General features: G+C 42.7%; 1 protein-coding gene across 1 annotated transcript; it reads right to left on the bottom strand.

The window, feature by feature from the left end:
• Window positions 1-797: 797 nt before the first annotated feature.
• LOC112259837 (kelch-like protein 33) lies at window positions 798-10,205 on the bottom strand. Its single transcript, XM_024434496.2, has 4 exons — window positions 9,103-10,205; window positions 3,694-4,633; window positions 3,399-3,569; window positions 798-3,261 (listed from the first exon to the last, which is right to left on the bottom strand). Exons 1-4 carry the CDS (start codon window positions 9,968-9,970, stop codon window positions 2,739-2,741), a joined length of 2,502 nt encoding a protein of 833 aa, XP_024290264.1. The 5' UTR covers window positions 9,971-10,205; the 3' UTR covers window positions 798-2,738.
• Between the last annotated feature and the right edge of the window lie 8,815 nt (window positions 10,206-19,020).

Genomic DNA, 19,020 nt, shown 5'->3' with positions numbered 1-19,020 from the left:
ATTTCAAATTAACCTGCTACTACATTTGAAAGCCATTAAAACAATTTGTTTAGAATATCTACATAAATTCAGCAATTGCATTCTGCTCATATTACTCTGTAGGCTACTGACCCCCAAGCCAACTCACATTTGGCACCTGTCATGGCCGCCAGCATTTCTTGAGGTGCCAAAAAACATGGCCGAATCAGCTGTTGCAGTTCCCCTTTGACCTTTTATCTAGTTGTTTACCAGACGTCTCCTGGTTCTGTATGTTTATAGTTTTCTATGTGTCTTCTTTCTTCCCCGTTGTAATGCTCTCTTTTTGACTGTGGGTTCCTTATACTAACACTTCATTTTTCAATCGTTTTTCCCTTTTCGACATGGTTTTTGTTCTATTAGAAATACATCTATATGTATAGTACTATCTAGTATTTGTATTCCTATCTGCTTGTATAACATTTAGTGGCCTTCGTGGGTACTTCAGATAACCACACCAGGGGCCTCATTTATCAATATTGCATAGAAACTATTCTGAAATACTACTTACAAACTGAATTTAGAATGTTTCTATGCATAGAAAAAGTGTTATTTATCAAACAATCCTACAAGCATCATACTCACACCTGTAAGAGATAACCATTGATAAATACCAATTGTTTTTAGCCTCAGTTCTTCTGCACAACTTTGCCTATTTGCATTTCGAAACGCCTTTAATTAACCATGTATGAAAATCATCCCGTAAAAGCCCATGGGAATATACAACGCAGTACCATGAAATACAATGGCGCAACAAAAAAAGGTGGACGAGACAGAGGTAATAGTGTCGGAGATTGAGTACAGCATTTATTTGGCACGCTCAGTTGTGGCTTGACCAGTAAAAATTAAAACATAGGGACAAAGAGAGGACCAATAAGACAATTCAATTTGCTTTAGCAATGGCAAATATACTTTAGATGAGTAGGCAACACTCACCAATAAGCCATCCATCCTCAACAGCTCACTCCTGTAGGTGTGTAGGCTAATGTATAGGCTAACAATGCTGTTCTGCAGAATGAACGAGTTGTGCATTCCACCTGGCTACCTTGCCACCACAGTCAGCCCCATATTTTGCGCATCACATAACCTATCATTGCCTCGTTTGTATCTGGGAACCCATTGTTGGCAAAGAAACCCCTCTTGACCTGTTGTGCGGTGGTGTATGAAAACTGTATGTAATCTTTCGTTCTTCTGATGATTGCATCCAGAACATCGGCTCTGTGGGAGGGGAGGGGGGTTCAGCTGTTTGAAGCTGGTGTACAATAATGAACGTAAAATAGGCTAAATCCAAATTAAACACATACAACAGATCTACCGCTTCTTGCATTCACATTTACATGTTAGTCATTTAGCAGAAGCTCTTATCCAGAGGGACTTACAGTGGTGAGTTCATACATTTTTTGTACTTTTTTCTTAGACTTGTTATCAATGACAATGACAGATCTATAACTCCCATTTCTATGTGAATTTAATCTGGTTGCCCATACAGTTACATATTGTAGCCTTGATCAGGAAGAGCGTTGGGTGTTGAGCAATAGTCTATCCTATACAATTGCGCACACTAGGTTTCCAATCTGAGGCACAAAAACATGAAAACATAAATTCATTACCTTGATGCTTTGTTTGTCAAATCGAATGAGACCATGCTGTAGATCAATCAGACAACAACAGATGATCAACATCAATTCGCTAGAGATATTAGATTCACTGTGGATCCAGGCACAAATGTTTTCACCTGCATAACGAATGAGACACCAAAATTATTTTCTCGCAAACACCTTTCTTCCAGCAGTTGTTGTATCGCCTGCGCTATCACAACAGCTGCTTCCCTAAAACAACGACATTCGCTTTATAAAATGAGAATAATCATATAACAATATTAACCACTTTCCTAAAAACTGTCATTCGGAAAATTCTTTCCTGGATCAGATTGAGATTACAACGTAACTAATCAGCTGGACACCAAATGAGCATCCACCAAGTATAATGCTTAATTATTGAAGAACCATGTTAATGACAGTATCAATTTAGGTTTTAAGTATCAAGTTAAGGTGACTCTTTCGTTAGAAGCATTCCATTTTGCAATCGCATACATCATTTTGGATTTGTGTGCCCATGAAAACTGTTTCCACCCTGTAACATAAGGAGACACGAAATGTTACATAGGTACCCTGCGTTTCTGATATCTTAACAGAAAAACTGTCTGACTGCTAGATCTAGGATTTTTTACAGGGTTCAAGTTAAATGTCTAATTTAACTGTTTAATGCTTAATATATGATAAAATAACAACTTACACTGCTATAAATGCAAGGACAGAAAAGTTGTGTTTCATGTCAAACGATTTTGGACAAATGTTGGCAAATGTAGCTAGTTTGATATATGTCAATGTTAAGCAAGTTAGCTAACTTTATTATTAGCAATTTTAGCTAGTTTATCAAGCTAGCTAAAATCTTATTGGTAGAATAATTTGTCCCAGTTCAAAGTCAAGTGAACACATTCATGTCAGAGGTATGACTTCCCAGTTTCTCATTTCCCAGGAGGACATGAAGCCACCCTGAAATTGTAATACCCTTCCTGTTTTGTTAGTAATTCACTTATAGCCTGCACAGGGAGAGAAATAAACATGTTTAAGTTACTGAAGTTAAGAATACTGGTGGAGTAAGGTGTGGGTCATGTAATGGAATAATATTTAGTGTGGTGTTATGGGATGTATAGTGATGTTTCATTGTCTCAAGTGTTTGGGCAGGTGGAGCAAACAGGCTCTTATGTCAGTGTTAGGTCCGGGTATCTCGCCGATATTCTCCCATAGTTGGATGGTGGGATCATAGCGATGCACCAGTCTGGTCTCCCTGTAGTCCTCTTGGCAGTATCCTCCCAGCACATAGATCTTCCCCTCCAGAACCACAGAGGCTGCTCCAACATGGGAGACGGCCAGGGGCGTGAGGGTGCTCCAGGAGTCACTAACAGGGTCGTAGACCTCACAGGCCAGCTGGTCAATAGACATCATGTTTTCATCAACAGTGACTCCTCCGACCACATAAAGATGGTTGTTTAAAGTCTCCATGCAGTGATGGGCTCGAGGTTGGCTCATCTCTGCCAGGTAGGTAGTTCCTCTCTCAGGATGGTACAGGAACATGGACACCAGACAGTGGTACCTGCAGTCGAACCCCCCTGAGATGAAGACCTCTCCATCCAACAGTGTGGCAGCATGGCAACTCAAGGTCATATCCAAGGGTTTGGCAAAGCTAACAGGGAAGGCCACATTTGGTAAAGATAGCAACAAAGAAACAAAGTTTTACCTAAGTTACATACCATTTCCAATGGAACCAGTAATTACTGCAAGTGATTCTGTGTTACCATTCCTACCAAAGAAAAACCTTACCTCCAGGAATCTGTATTTGGACAGTAGCGCTCCACACTATCCAGGTTAGTCTCTGGATCAATGTACCCTCCAATGGCATATATCATCTCATCCAGAACAACCACAGAAAAATTACACCTTTTCTCCTGCAAGTTGGCCAATCTCTCCCAGCGGTTCTGAAGCGGATCATATCTGAAAGAACACAAAGAATGAGAGGTGAAGGAAGAATATAATGTAAAAACATAAATATGTAAAAATATTAATACCTAAAGGACTCATTACTTAGCAGATACAAACACAAAAGTTCTTATCTCACCTGTAGACCGAGTTTAGAACGCCAAGCATGCCTTTATAATTCTGTCCCCCGAGCACGTACAACTTCCCTGCGACAACAGCCAACTCGTGACTTAACCTTGGTGGATTTGGCATCTCTCCCAGCAACCTCCACTCAACTGTCTTCACAACGCCTGTGTAGTTCCTCAGAGAGTTCCCAAACCACAGTTCTCGACTAGGGGTTCGCCGGATAAAGTCGGCAGAGATCTGGTCTCCACCCACCAAGACTAGGCTGTCCTTTGGTAGGTAGACCCTGCACAGGGTCTCAGATGCAACGTGATAAGAGTGAAAGTCCTCCAGCATTGTCTGATAGAGACGTTTTATGTTGCATTCAGTCCACAGTTTTGTGGTTTTAACTTCACCGAACTCCTTGAACGTCATGAGAGGAAAGTGGACATTCTTCATCAGCTCTTTGGTGAGTTTAAGCCTTTCGCTGGGACAGGCCTCGATCCAGACCACCACTGCCTTGAAGACCACAAGCTCAGAGGACACAAAGAGGGAGTTGCTTTTCAGGTATTTTCTAAGCTTCTTGACTGACAGGTCCTGGAATTTAGACGTGGCTGCCACATTTTGGAAGTGTCTCAGGACAAAGTCGTTGGCCTCTTCAAGGAGATCCGTTATGCCATAAGCCTCAGCGAAAGACGCCACATCCAGGCAGGAGTGGGCGTCCATTTCTTGTTTCAGGAAGTCGAGGCACAGCAAGAGGGCGGGCTGGAATTGGAGCTGGAAGGCAATGCAGGTGATCTCAAAGACACACCCCCAGCTGAGGGGGAGGGACCCGCTGTAGGAGTAGCCAATCAGGGCCTCCAGCTCTGAGGCCTCCAGGAAGGGAAGAGCCACACAGGCCTGCTGGGATTCCTTCATCCCGCTGGTGAACATTCCCCTGAAGTAGTCACTACTGGCAGACAAGAGCACTCTGTGGACTTGAGTCAGGAGAAAGAAGAGGAAATTGAATATTGTTGTTATCATCAGGTAGCTCATATAGACTACTTCCACATCTGGTTAATGATGACTCTTATGAATTCAGATATAAGACAAAAGGCATAATCTTACCATTTGTTTTGATCCCAAACGAGTCCCCAACAATAAACAAAACAAATATACAATTAACATTTAATTTAAATCGTTCTCATTATAAAATCAGATTATTATTATGTTGTTATATATTAATATACTAATAATATTCATATATCAGCCTATTATTCTTATTGACAGTGTTTTCCGTAAGTATATGGAGTAGCCAGCCAAATAGAAAAGTACGGGTGATAGTCCCCAATAGTTTTGCAGCACAAGCTCTATTTTGGTGGCCTCTGGTACATTCTAATGCCTTGATTCCATCCAAAATACACAGCTACATTTTGAATACTTTAATAACTTTACAATGACTGCAATAAAATGACTTTGCAATCAAAAAATCCTGAAAATGCATGAATTCAGTGGGTTGTTACTTGTTTTGGATAACGTCTAAGCCTTGGCCTATATGATCAGGAATACTTTCTAAGTAAGAGAAGAAAAAAAATTTGTGCGTGAAACCTTTCTTCTCTTGAGATGTAAGTCATATTTACTGTAAGATATGAATTACCACTTTTATTTTTAATTAATAGTTTGCCCTATCAATCAATCACTGTGGGTGGGAGTTTGAGGTAAAGCGGTAGATTAGTAATCTAGTCAGAAAAACGAGTCTAGTCAGCCCTTTGAATTACATTTATTGTGGCGTAAACTAAATCTCGTCTACTTTTTCAATGTAGTTTATTTAGGCAAAAAAACGAAAAAAAAAGGTTAAACATGGATTCCCTGTTGAGATTGTGCACCCACACTTTAATACAAAGTTAGGTGAACATGACTAGACCTACAGGTGTGATTGAATAATGAAGTAGGTGTTAAGCATGGACTTTGCTACACAGAAAGCAGTAGTTGACTACTCACTCCATTGTGGACACTTTAATCAAATCAGTAGGTCTTTATCAATACCTTTAATACCATATAAGTATCATGACATTAGCTTTTATAACCTTCAATCTGTTTTCTTTTATCCTATTTTGGAACAGAACGAGGCTCTCTCTCCACTACCTATTGTTCCTGTATTAATGATTTGACATCTTCTGCGAATGTTTTATCATCATTTCCAAGCTAGCACAGTGGTACTGGGCCGATTCAGGCAGAGAGTCAGACTCGGCTGAGAGTCAGACTCCGCCGACGTAGTGTGGCCCGAGACAAGGCAGCCTTCGGCAGTATGACCTAGAAAATGTGGACAACTACAAATACCGAGGTGACTGGCTAGACTGTAAATTCTCCTTCCAGACTCATATCAAATATCTCCAATCCAAAATCAAATCTAGAAGCGGCTTTCTATTTTGCAACAAAGCCTCCTTCACTCACGCCGCCAAACATACCCTAGTAAAACTGACTATCCTACCGATCCTTGACTTCGGCGATGTCATCTACAAAATAGCTTCCAATACTCTACTCAGCAAATTGGATGTAGTCTATCACAGTGCCATCTGTTTTGTTGCCAAAGTGCATTATACCACCCACCACTGCGACCTGTATGCTCTAGTCGGCTGGCCCTCGCTACATATTCGTCGCCAGACCCACTGGCTCCAGGTCATCTATAAGTCTATGCTAGTTAAAGCTTCATCTTATCTCTGCTCACTGGTCACGATAACAATACCCACCCGTAGCACGCTCTCCAGCAGGTATATCTCACTGGTCATCCCCAAAGCCAACACCTCCTTTGGCCGCCTTTCCTTCCAGTTCTCTACTGCCAGTGACTGGAACGAATTGCAAAAATTGCTGAAGCTGGAGACTTACATTTCCCTCAATAACTTTAAACATCATAGATCAGCTATCAGATCAGATCATAGATCAGCTATCTGAGCAGCTAACCGATCACTGCAGCTGTACATAGTTCATCTGTAAATAGCCCACCCAATCTGCCGATTTTGGGTAGTCATTCATTTTGATTCCGGGCCGAGTCCGACACCCGATTCCGGGCCGACTCAATCAGTTCCGGCCCGGAGGGCCGCTTCTGGGCCGATTCCTCATTGCTAGCTGGGTTATCTGCAGATAATCGCCAAAAAGCAGTAGTAGCCTACCAGTATGCAAATTAGGGAGCCAAATGAAAGTCTGTCACCAATGTGATCGGTACCAGTCACCTAAAAGATTTGTTCAGACAGAGTCCTTAATTCCAAACAACACTACCCATCACTAGGCTACACTGACAAGTCACTTTAGCGGTCAGTGCTAAGTCTCGACATGGGCTTAGAATCCTAGGAAAATACAAACAAGATATTTTGTTTACTTGTCCCAATGCAATACCATTTATTTAGTCAGGTCGACACCTTCTATAAACTAATCAACACCTCTTGTTTGGTCATCAATCGAAGTACAGTAAATAACCTATGTGCCCGACTCCGTGGCTGGCTATATAGGCCTATGAAACACGCTAAATCAAATAAATGAATGTTCCACAAAACAACACATGAGTGGATTTCAAATCATCGTTACCACTTACATTACACAATAAATGTGACAGCAGCCAAACACAATGCACAGCCAACCACAGAGCCCAAAAATAATACAGGTACTGAGAGGTGGGACAGACAGCAGACTGACAAACCAGCAGGATTTCCCTGTCGCTCACTTAGATAGATCCAGGGGCGCAACTTTGGAATTAGAAGTGTGGGGGGGACATGATTATTATTTTATTTATCCAGTCGGATAAAAACTCCAAACAGCCTACCCGACCTCTTGGATGTGTCCGCATGGTCCTAAAGCACACCGTTGCCTCGTTTGTATCACATTCCAATGGTAAAACTGGGGGAGACAAAAATGCAATTTCAGAATGTGGGGGGGGGCATATACCCCCAGTCCCCAGTGAAAGTTGTGCCATGAATAGATCACTAGAAGATACATAGCCTATCTTACATTCTAGCGGGAGAATAGAGCCCAACAGTGGAGGTGTCATAATACCTATAAAACCTAGCGGTCAAACAGGGAAATGTTTCCAATCCTTTTTTCGCCGTTCATTTTTCTCATAGTGGATTTTAGAAACATTTAAAAATAAGGGCTGTGTTTTGTGTAGGCTTACCCTGGCTTGATGTTTCGATACAAGGTGACTTTTATCAATATATTTAGCAAGATTTACTCTCAGATTCAAAAATTATGATTAGCATAAAAGTAGACATCATGCAAGACTACAAATCCCGGCATGCTCCTGCACGACATCTCTAGCTGACACCTTTGCTAAAATGTATTGTGTCTTTATATCCCAAAATAATAATTTGGAGTATCATCTTTCCAGGGGCTCCATCTGAATTCACCCGCCGACGTTCCTCTGCACTGCCACGCACAACTTTTTCTCAGCTGGCACAATTTGATTGGCTGCTGTCCGATTCAAAATGTAATCGGTAAAATGAAGAGTTGATGCGCTGCACACTTTTTTAATAGCATAATGTTTTATATTTGGGATTGGGGAGGGTATCAAGTCCAAGTCAAGTCACGAGTCATTGGTGTTAAAGTCAATGTCAATTTGCAGTCATCATATTTCTGACTCGAGTCCAAGTCATGTGGCTCAAGTCAACACCTCTGCCTACTACCCTACCCCATTTAAAGGCACTTAAATCTTTTGTCTTTCCCATTCACCCTCTGATTGGCACAATCCATGTCTCAATTACCTCAAGGCTTAAAAATCCTTATTTAACTTGTCTCCTCCCCTTCATCTACAGTACACTGATTGAAGTGAATTTAACTGATTGGAGTGAATTTATGTGACATCAATAAGGGATCCTAGCTTTCACCTGGATTCACCTGGTCAATCTATGTCATGGAAAGAGTTCCTAACGTTTTGTAGGCTCAGTGTATAATTCCACACTATGAGGTTGGATTTATACTGTGAAATTGTGAAAATATGATCATGCGATTTTAGTGTAGGAGCGGTTTGAAAAGACTGCCTGACATTTCTGTCTGTTTTGGTGTGTTGGGGTTTTGACCTGCCTGGTGACATCACCAGGTGGCAAATGAAGTAATACACCAATATGAAAGTGAGTTCAAACCTCTCTGTCAATAACAGCTCATTTTCTGTTTTCCCCATCCTACTCAGACTAGGTAAATTCTTGTTTGAGATATTGCTCTTTGCTAAGAAGATATTTTTGTTTCTTGTTCACCATTTAAATTAATTACAGTTAGGTTCTTAATTGTTACCAGAAACAATTTGATATTGAGCATTTATTTTAAACGGGCTGCATATTTAACATCATATTCTCAAAAACAAAATGATTACCATCATAAGGGGTTATTTAGTTTGATCCAGGATGAGCCCCCATAAATAAATAGTCTCCTGTATCATTCTACAGTACATAGTCGTGATGTATTTTGACTTCAGTCTACTCACCATGAAATGATGCCCCACCAACCTCCAGCTCTACATCACAGCCCACTCTCTTTGTCCACAACTGTCTGATGGACTGAAGACTGACCTTCATCTGTTTTTCAGCAGGGATCTTCTTCTCTTCTGCCCTCGTCTCTAATCCCTTCTTTATCTTCTCCTCCTCTTCACTGCAGAGTTGTAGAACTCTGGGGACCCCTAGTGTTGTAGCTGCAGTCTGTATCTGGGCCAGTGTGTGTCTGTTCAGAGCTGCTAAGGCCCCAGTGTAGGCAAACTCCAGCACCCCTGCCAGCCCCACAAGCCCCACCTCAGGACCCAGACTGATGGATATCTCTGTCTGTATATACATGTCAACATCTCTCCTCTCGTTCTCCTCATCCCTCTCTTGCAGTCTCTGGTGTACGAGGGAGCTGACAGCAGCCAGGACAGGGGAGTGTGCGTGGAGACGCTGCCCAGCCTCAGTGCTCAGAGTCAGGTCAGTGAGGAGAGAGGAGTCCCTGAGCTGCTGCAGGGTTTGGAACATGTCTCTTGTATAGGAGTCTCTGCTGTATATCCTTATTGAATCCACATCCTCTATTCCACTTTTCTGCCCCCCAACAGCTGTCCACTCTTTGTTCACTTCTTGAAGCTCATCCTCCTCTTCTTCAGTTGTCTCTCTCTTTAGATGTATTTGACTGTTTTCCTCCCTTCTAAATGCTTCATCATCTTTATCTTCTTCTTCTGTGTTCACCTGATCCCCACAATCCTTTTCTTTCACTTCTCCTGCACACTCTTCTCCATCTCGATCTATATTGTGCTTATCCCCCCTAAATTCTTCATCTTGCCTCCATAGAGCCTCCAAACCCCTCTGGAAGCATGGTCCAGATAAAGCCATCGCTTTCAACAGCAACAGTCTTTATCTCAACAAATGTCCAACACTGCCTCCCTACACATACAGCTTACTATTATATCATTTATTTTTATTTTTATAAAAAACACTACACAAATTTGTAGCCACGCTAAAAAAAGCTCTCAGCCTTCGCTATCTGACTGACTGTGTGTGATCTTAGTGCAGTTTTCTCTTCCCCACTCTCTACAGGGTCAGGTATCTATGTTGTCTCCTCCTTCCCTTCCCTCTTCTTGTGTGTTCTAACTCCTGTTTGACAGAACCATTTATAAACCCCCACTCAACCAGACACGCTGCTATATATAAACCCCTGAAGTCATACAGATCAGACCTCACAGTAAACGATAAGTAATTGTCTCTGTTTCTGGTCCATGTTCTCATCCCTCAAAGTTGTCCCACGGTAGGGACTAATAATAACAATTTTCATTTCATTTTTCGATTCAGAGTTGCAACAGTATGTCCCCAATTTTACCATTCAATACATTTCTGGTTATGTTAGTTGATGGAGATGTGTCTTACAATGACCTACACTGACTGCATCTTGTCATTCTCCCATATTCTCTTTGTTTGCCCATAACATTTTCTCATCATTCATTATTTCCTGACTTGTTTTCTCAAATAATTGCTCTGTGTTTGTATTAATTTCTCTCTGTAGTTTGTACTGTGTATTACACTTGAAGCAGAGAAGGTCAAGAACCTGGAACCGTAAAAAGGGGAATGTTCTAAGCTTGGAGCCTGTTCGAGCTCCTCGAATCCCAAGGCTTCTTTCTCCAAGACATTGGATGCCACCTCCCAGTGCATGTGACTAGGGGATCAGTTGGGTTATGGCATGCTTAGAGCGTCAGAGGGATTGTGTTGCTCCTCCACAGCCAAACGCTGGGGAATCTGGGAGAGGAAAGGGGATACCTAGTCAGTTGCACAACTGAATGCATTCACCTGAAATGTGTTTTCCATATTTAACCCAACCCCTCTGAATCAGAGAGGTGCAGGGGGCTGCCTTAATCAACGTCCATGTCATCGCTTCCCGAGGAGGAGGTTTTTTGTTGGGGGGTTAACTGCTCAAGGGCAGAATGGCAATGTCACTATATTGTGACATTACCACTATATATTATGACATTACCACTATATATTATTACAATACTACAATATATTATTACAATACCACTATATATTGTTACAATACTACTATATATATTATTATTATTGCATTACCACTATGTGGTTCATATTGCTTTGGTCTGATGATGGCTCTTGTTGTGGTTCTGGGGATAGAATTTCCATAACCTTATCTTGATCTTGGGTTACATTAATGACCCATCTCTCTTTTTACATACCATACTTATTTCCTTCATAAATGATGAATGGACATGAATTAATTAATGTCCGAAAACAATGGAATGGTGTTTGTCCAAAGTTGGTCAAACTGTGGGATTCTGTATATGGCTAATACTAAGTGCTTATAAGTTGCACCCTAGATGAGACTATGTCTGTCTCAGAGATAACAGCACACATGTTGCAAAGACAGCCTCCATGCATGTCTCCTTGCATGTTTTAGGTAGTGTATGTAATAAAGTGTTGCGTCCTTAAACTGTAAAAGGGAACTGTTCTGGGCATCTTGGTGCCTGACTTGGAGCCTGTTTGAGCTGCTTCAATCCAAGGCCTCTCTCATGTCAAGACATCCCAAAGCCTTGGCACCTCTCCTCCATTATGCATTCTGGAGCAAGAGAAAGGGACAACACATTCTTTATGAGTCAGAAGGATCACACACACAGCGTAGAGCGCAAACACACACACACAGAGAGAGAAACACAGCAAAGAGCGCAAACACATACACACACACAGAGAGCGCAAACACACACGCACACAAACACATGTAGGTTGGCATTTATTGGGATGACTTATGTACTTGAGGCAGCTCATCAGAGTGGTCGCTAAATGGCACAGCCACAAAGTCATAAAATTCAGTTTTAATCCTAACCTTAGATTAAGACCAAAAGGCACATTTTCGCTTTCAGGATATTTTTACAGTTAAACCAATTTTGACTTTGCAGCTGGCCCATCCAGTGGCAATCGCTCAATTCTACTTCCAGGGCAAGATCCATGACAATACATGTCAACCTGCCACATGACAATACATGTCAACCTGGCTTTCTTCTGGAACCAAGTTACATGTTCCTCAGTACACAAACAACAATATAACGAGCCATACCGTGTGGTGCTGGACCCAGTCAGATCTTTGACACATTCACCCTCTTCCCGCTGAAAGATCAGACCAAAAAATGTGGCCGCCATCGTAGCAGTTTGTAATCAAGCCCTGGTCTCCAGCCTGGGAACAGAATCAAATCAAATCAAATTTTATTTGTCACATACACATGGTTAGCAGATGTTAATGCGAGTGTAGCGAAATGCTTGTGCTTCTAGTTCCGACAATGCAGTAATAACGAACAAGTAATCTAACTAACAATTCCAAAAAAACTACTGTCTTATACACAGTGTAAGGGGATAAAGAATATGTACATAAGGATATATGAATGAGTGATGGTACAGAGCAGCATAGGCAAGATACAGTAGATGATATCGAGTACAGTATATACATATGAGATGAGTATGTAAACCAAGTGGCGTAGTTAAAGTGGCTAGTGATACATGTATTACATAAGGATGCAGTCGATGATATAGAGTACAGTATCTACGTATGCATATGAGATGAATAATGTAGGGTAAGTAACATTATATAAGGTAGCATTGTTTAAAGTGGCTAGTGATATATTTACATCATTTCCCATCAATTCCCATGATTAAAGTGGCTGGAGTAGAGTCAGTGTCATTGACAGTGTGTTGGCAGTAGCCACTCAATGTTAGTGGTGGCTGTTTAACAGTCTGATGGCCTTGAGATAGAAGCTGTTTTTCAGTCTCTCGGTCCCAGCTTTGATGCACCTGTACTGACCTCGCCTTCTGGATGACAGCGGGGTGAACAGGCAGTGGCTCGGGTGGTTGATGTCCTTGATGATCTTTATGGCCTTCCTGTAGCATCGGGTGGTGTAGGTGTCCTGGAGGGCAGGTAGTTTGCCCCGGTGATGCGTTGTGCAGACCTCACTACCCTCTGGAGAGCCTTACGGTTGAGGGCGGTGCAGTTGCCATACCAGGCGGTGATACAGCCCGCCAGGATGCTCTCGATTGTGCATCTGTAGAAGTTTGTGAGTGCTTTTGGTGACAAGCCGAATTTCTTCAGCCTCCTGAGGTTGAAGAGGCGCTGCTGCGCCTTCCTCACGATGCTGTCTGTGTGAGTGGACCAATTCAGTTTGTCTGTGATGTGTATGCCGAGGAACTTAAAACTTGCTACCCTCTCCACTACTGTTCCATCGATGTGGATGGGGGTGTTCCTCTGCTGTTTCCTGAAGTCCACAATCATCTCCTTAGTTTTGTTGACGTTGAGTGTGAGGTTATTTTCCTGACACCACACTCCGAGGGCCCTCACCTCCTCCCTGTAGGCCGTCTCGTCGTTATTGGTAATCAAGCCTACCACTGTTGTGTCGTCCGCAAACTTGATGATTGAGTTGGAGGCGTGCATGGCCACGCAGTCGTGGGTGAACAGGGAGTACAGGAGAGGGCTCAGAACGCACCCTTGTGGGGCCCCAGTGTTGAGGATCAGCGGGGAGGAGATGTTGTTGCCTACCCTCACCACCTGGGGGCGGCCCGTCAGGAAGTCCAGTACCCAGTTGCACAGGGCGGGGTCGAGACCCAGGGTCTCGAGCTTGATGACGAGCTTGGAGGGTACTATGGTGTTGAATGCCGAGCTGTAGTCGATGAACAGCATTCTCACATAGGTATTCCTCTTGTCCAGATGGGTTAGGGCAGTGTGCAGTGTGGTTGAGATTGCATCGTCTGTGGACCTATTTGGGCGGTAAGCAAATTGGAGTGGGTCAAGGGTGTCAGGTAGGGTGGAGGTGATATGGTCCTTGACTAGTCTCTCAAAGCACTTCATGATGACGGATGTGAGTGCTACGGGCGGTAGTCGTTTAGCTCAGTTACCTTAGCTTTCTTGGGAACAGGAACAATGGTGGCCCTCTTGAAGCATGTGGGAACAGCAGACTGGTATAGGGATTGATTGAATATGTCCGTAAACACACCGGCCAGCTGGTCTGCGCATGCTCTGAGGGCGCGGCTGGGGATGCCGTCTGGGCCTGCAGCCTTGCGAGGGTTAACAGTCTTGTCTTACTCACTTCGGCTGCAGTGAAGGAGAGACCGCATGTTTTCGTTGCAGGCCTTGTCAGTGGCACTGTATTGTCCTCAAAGCGGGCAAAAAGTTATTTAGTCTGCCTGGGAGCAAGACATCCTGGTCCGTGACTGGGCTGGGTTTCTTCCTGTAGTCCGTGATTGACTGTAGATCCTGCCACATGCCTCTTGTGTCTGAGCCGTTGAATTGAGATTCTACTTTGTCTCTGTACTGGCGCTTAGCTTGTTTGATAGCCTTGCGGAGGGAATAGCTGCACTGTTTGTATTCAGTCATGTCACCAGACACCTTGCCCTGATTAAAAGCAGTGGTTCGTGCCTTCAGTTCCACACGAATGCTGCCATCAATCCACGGTTTCTGGTTAGGGAATGTTTTAATCGTTGCTATGGGAACGACATCTTCAAGGCATGTTCTAATGAACTCGCACACCGAATCAGCGTATTCATCAATGTTGTTGTCTGACGCAATACGAAACATCTCCCAGTCCACGTGATGGAAGCAGTCTTGGAGTGTGGAGTCAGCTTGGTCGGACCAGCGTTGGACAGACCTCAGCGTGGGAGCTTCTTGTTTTAGTTTCTGTCTGTAGGCAGGGATCAACAAAATGGAGTCGTGGTCAGCTTTTCCGAAAGGGGGTCGGGGCAGGGCCTTATATGCGTCGCGGAAGTTAGAGTAACAATGATCCAGGGTCTTTCCACCCCTGGTTGCGCAATCGATATGCTGATAAAATTTAGGGAGTCTTGTTTTCAGATTAGCCTTGTTAAAATCCCCAGCTACAATGAATGCAGCCTCCGGATAAATCGTTTCCAGTTTGCAGAGAGTTAAATAAAGTTCGTTCAGAGCCATCGATGTGTCTGCTTGGGGGGGGGATATATACGGCTGTGATTATAATCGAAGAGAATTCTCTTGGTAGATAATGCGGTCTACATTTGATTGTGAGGAATTCTAAATCAGGTGAACAGAAGGATTTGAGTTCCTGTATGTTTCTTTCATCACACCATGTCACGTTGGCCATAAGGCATACGCCCCCGCCCCTCTTCTTACCAGAAAGATGTTCGTTTCTGTCGGCGCGATGCATGGAGAAACCCGCTGGCTGCACCGCTTCGGATTGCGTCTCTCCAGTTAGCCATGTTTCCGTGAAGCAGAGAACGTTACAGTCTCTGATGTCCCTCTGGAATGCTACCCTTGCTCGGATTTCATCAACCTTGTTGTCAAGAGACTGGACATTGGCAAGAAGAATGCTAGGGAGTGGTGCACGATGTGCCCGTCTCCGGAGTCTGACCAGAAGACTTCTTCGTTTCCCTCTTTTTCTGAGTCGTTTTTTTGGGTCGCTGCATGTAATCCGCTCCGTTACACTGGTTGTAAAGCAGAACACAGGATCCGCATCGCGAAAAACATATTCTTGGTCGTACTGATGGTGAGTTGACGCTGATCTTATATTCAGTAGTTCTTCTCGGCTGTATGTAATGAAACCTAAGATGACCTGGGGTACTAGTGTAAGAAATAACACGTAAAAAAACAAAAAACTGCATAGTTTCCTAGGAACGCGAAGCGAGGCGGCCATCTCTGTCGGCGCCGGAAGGAATACCTGGTGGCTAGGTAGTCTCAGGTTGGACTCCTCCAAACCATCTTGACTCTGACACACACACACAAGCTTGGCAGATCCAATTACCCATCTAAATATCGCTCACACCCTACAGTAACCCGTGAACCATGACAACCTTCAGAAATCAACAGAAGGTTCTATGCTATTTATTGACACTTTATGTGTACTGTAATACTTTGTCTGAGGTGAGACCCCTTTGGTCATTCAAAACGCATCCATAACGACTCTACATCGCATGACAGTGTGCCTTTAAAGTCAGACACCTTTAGTCAGTAATAACTAGGGCTGTGGCGGTCACAACATTTTGTCAGCCGGTGATTGTCAAAAATAAGAACTGTCGGTCTCATGGTAATTGACTGTTAATTAACATGAACACATTTTGCATCTCCTGGCTTACACATAGCCTACAAGACATTTTAAAAGGTCAAATAAAGTGGCCATTGGTGGAAGAAGGTGAGGACCAACGTGCAGCGTGTTCATGTTATTAATTAAACTGAACACAGCCAGAACCAACCCTAGCAGCTCCGTCAGGTACAAACCACACTAAACAGAAAACAACTACCCACAAACACAGGTGGGAACAGGCTACCTAAGTATGGTTCTCAATCAGAGACAACGATAGACAGCTGTCCCTGATTGAGAACCATACCTGGCCAAAGACAAAGAAATACAAAAACGAATATAGAATGTCCACCCTAGTCACATCATGGCCTAAACAAAATAGAGAATAAAAGCCTCTCTATGGCCAGGGCGTGATGTAAAGCCATGTAATATAGCCTACACCTTCACAATAATCCATGATATATTTTAGACAGGTCTAAAGATGCATGGTATGCAGAAATTTTGTCAATTTCAGAAGAAAAGAATAGCATACTATGAGTTGTCTTTATGTTAGGTCCTGATATGGCTATGCCAAATGGCTGCGGGATACACTAGTTAATTTAGCAGGCAAAATTTGCTCATCATTCCGTGGCATTATTTTATATTATTTTATAGTATCAAGTATACATGTCACGCCCTGACCTTAGTTATCTTTGTTTTCTTTATTATTTGGGTAGGTCAGAGTGTGACAAGGGTGGTTTGTGTAGTTATGTATTGTCTTGGGGGTTTTGTATGTTTATGGGGTTTTCAAGTCTAGGTGTTTAGTGTTTTTATGTCTATGGTTGCCTAGATTGGTTCTCAATCAGAGGCAGCTGTTTATCGTTGTCTATGATTGGGGACCATATTTAGGTAGCCATATTTCTTGGATAGTTTGTGCGTTGTAATTCTAGGTTTAGTTGCCTGTTTGCACTAGTCATATAGCGTCACGTTTTGGTCAGGGTTCTCTCTTTATTAAAAGAGTTATGTACGCTTATCACGCTGCGCCTTGGTTTCCTCATTATTACAACCGTGACAATACAATTGAACAAAGCTGAATAAAATATAAATATTTTCTCCCAAAATATTTGAGGCAGTGTGCACATGCGTCTATTCTGTGTTGAGCAGTTAATAAAGAAATAGATACTCGTATTGTCACGCCTGCTCCCGCTTTCCCCCCGCGCCAGGCTCCCTAGTTGCACACGCCTGCCACCATCATTACGCACAGAAGAAGAGAAACAATGACCGTATAGTGACAGAAGGCAAGAAGTTCTTCAAGGACAGCCCTTGGTTGCAGACTTCAAAACCAGATGGCCAGCTCTGTTCACTGAGAAAGAAGTGTGTGTCCTATATGTGCTCCGGTTTTATGTATGCCACCAGTGTGCGCACACACACAAGAAAAGGAAGCTGGTGACAAATCAAAGTGTTGACCAGTTGTTTCTCCCCTCAATGATGTTGATATAATATAGTGATCAAACGGCTAGTAATTAACTGTTCATCCTTCCTGTCTTCCTGTGTATACTGTTGTGATGTTCTGATAGGGTGAGTGACAAGTGCTTTTTAATTTTATGTTTTCAGATGAATGAGTTCATGCGCATATCTACTGCACCTCTGCACTCTCCACACATGGTGGGGCGGCTGGAAGAAAAATGAGACATCTCATGGTGGCCATGTCCAGGGTTTGTATTAAAATGGATAGACCTATGCTTATAAAATATTTGTTATGCCCCTGTCATGACAATTGCATGAGCATAATTCTCTAGACATATGATGGGCAAAAGTGCCAAGAATATGTAGGTTTTCACTTAATCAAAACACTTCATCGTGATTATATGGATTACATCAGCTTCAGTCAAATCACATGGTGAACTTTTTGGTCAGAATGAAATCCACCCTGTGTGTGTGGTTGCTTCATTTCATGTCTGATTTGGTTGAGATCTTATATAGATGTTGAGAACTTGTCTTTTGGGCTCCTGAGACCTAAGTGTTGTCTACCACACAATAACAATGCTCAAAACTTTTGCAAAACTTGAAGTTTATCAAGACTGCCGAGTTATTTTTTCAAAATGCTGAGTATCAGAATGGGTTCCCTTTTTTCCTCAGGATGACACAATGCATACAAGACGAGCGTCCTCAAGTCCTTGTGCATCTACCTAAACGAAGACCATGTGAAACTTGTTAAGGAATATATGGTGAGTTACATACACTAGATGTTACTTCCTTCCCTAGTTCTCCAATGAATGCTTTCAGTGCTCACTGGGATGTCCAACCTTAGATTTCAATTTGTACTATTTTTGTAATGTATGCATCTGTATTACTTCTGTACATCTCCAACTGTATGACTTAATTTGTACTTCATAAAATTGTAAATGTTTTTGATCAGCAATCAGCATATTTAACTTTGTCTTGCCTCCAGTTTCTTGCCATACTTTGTCTAGACTCAGAAATTGTGTTTAGTCATATTTTACTCCACAGACCTCGAGTCCAACGCTTCCATGGAGCAAACTGTGATGGGAGCGTATGTCATACAGAAGGAGGGAGCGGAGCCTGGAGATGACCCAGAGGACATCGGTGTCCTGATTGAAGGTTTGGAGGTCCTCAGTGTGGTTTGGGGAACATTGTGATGGCGTGTGCTCTGTTATTTGGACTGATATACGGTTTGAACCTAAGCTACCCACCAGAGCTCAAATGCACTTTTGAAATCCTGCAGAATATTCTTCTAAATCTGGATGGGCAGAGGTTGTCATCCAAGGCACAAATCCTAAAAAACAAGCTTCTGGAGTGACTAAGCTTGAAGAAGACTGAAGCCTGGAATTTGTAATGCATTTTTTTTTGTGTTTAACT

Source organism: Oncorhynchus tshawytscha, linkage group LG10, assembly GCF_018296145.1.
Source record: "Oncorhynchus tshawytscha isolate Ot180627B linkage group LG10, Otsh_v2.0, whole genome shotgun sequence".
Lineage (NCBI taxonomy): Eukaryota > Metazoa > Chordata > Actinopteri > Salmoniformes > Salmonidae > Oncorhynchus > Oncorhynchus tshawytscha.
Note: the sequence above shows the minus strand (reverse complement) of the source record. Positions and strands in the feature narration are given on the sequence as shown.

Coding starts and splice junctions, on each gene's coding strand:
- LOC112259837 (XM_024434496.2), bottom strand. CDS start 9,970: ATGGCTTTATCTGGACCATGCTTCCAGAGGGGTTTGGAGGCTCTATGG. Junction 4,634..9,102: donor TGGTGGGGCATCATTTCATG/GTGAGTAGACTG, acceptor TCCTGACTCAAG/TCCACAGAGTGCTCTTGTCT. Junction 3,262..3,398: donor CCAAATACAGATTCCTGGAG/GTAAGGTTTTTC, acceptor CTTCCCTGTTAG/CTTTGCCAAACCCTTGGATA.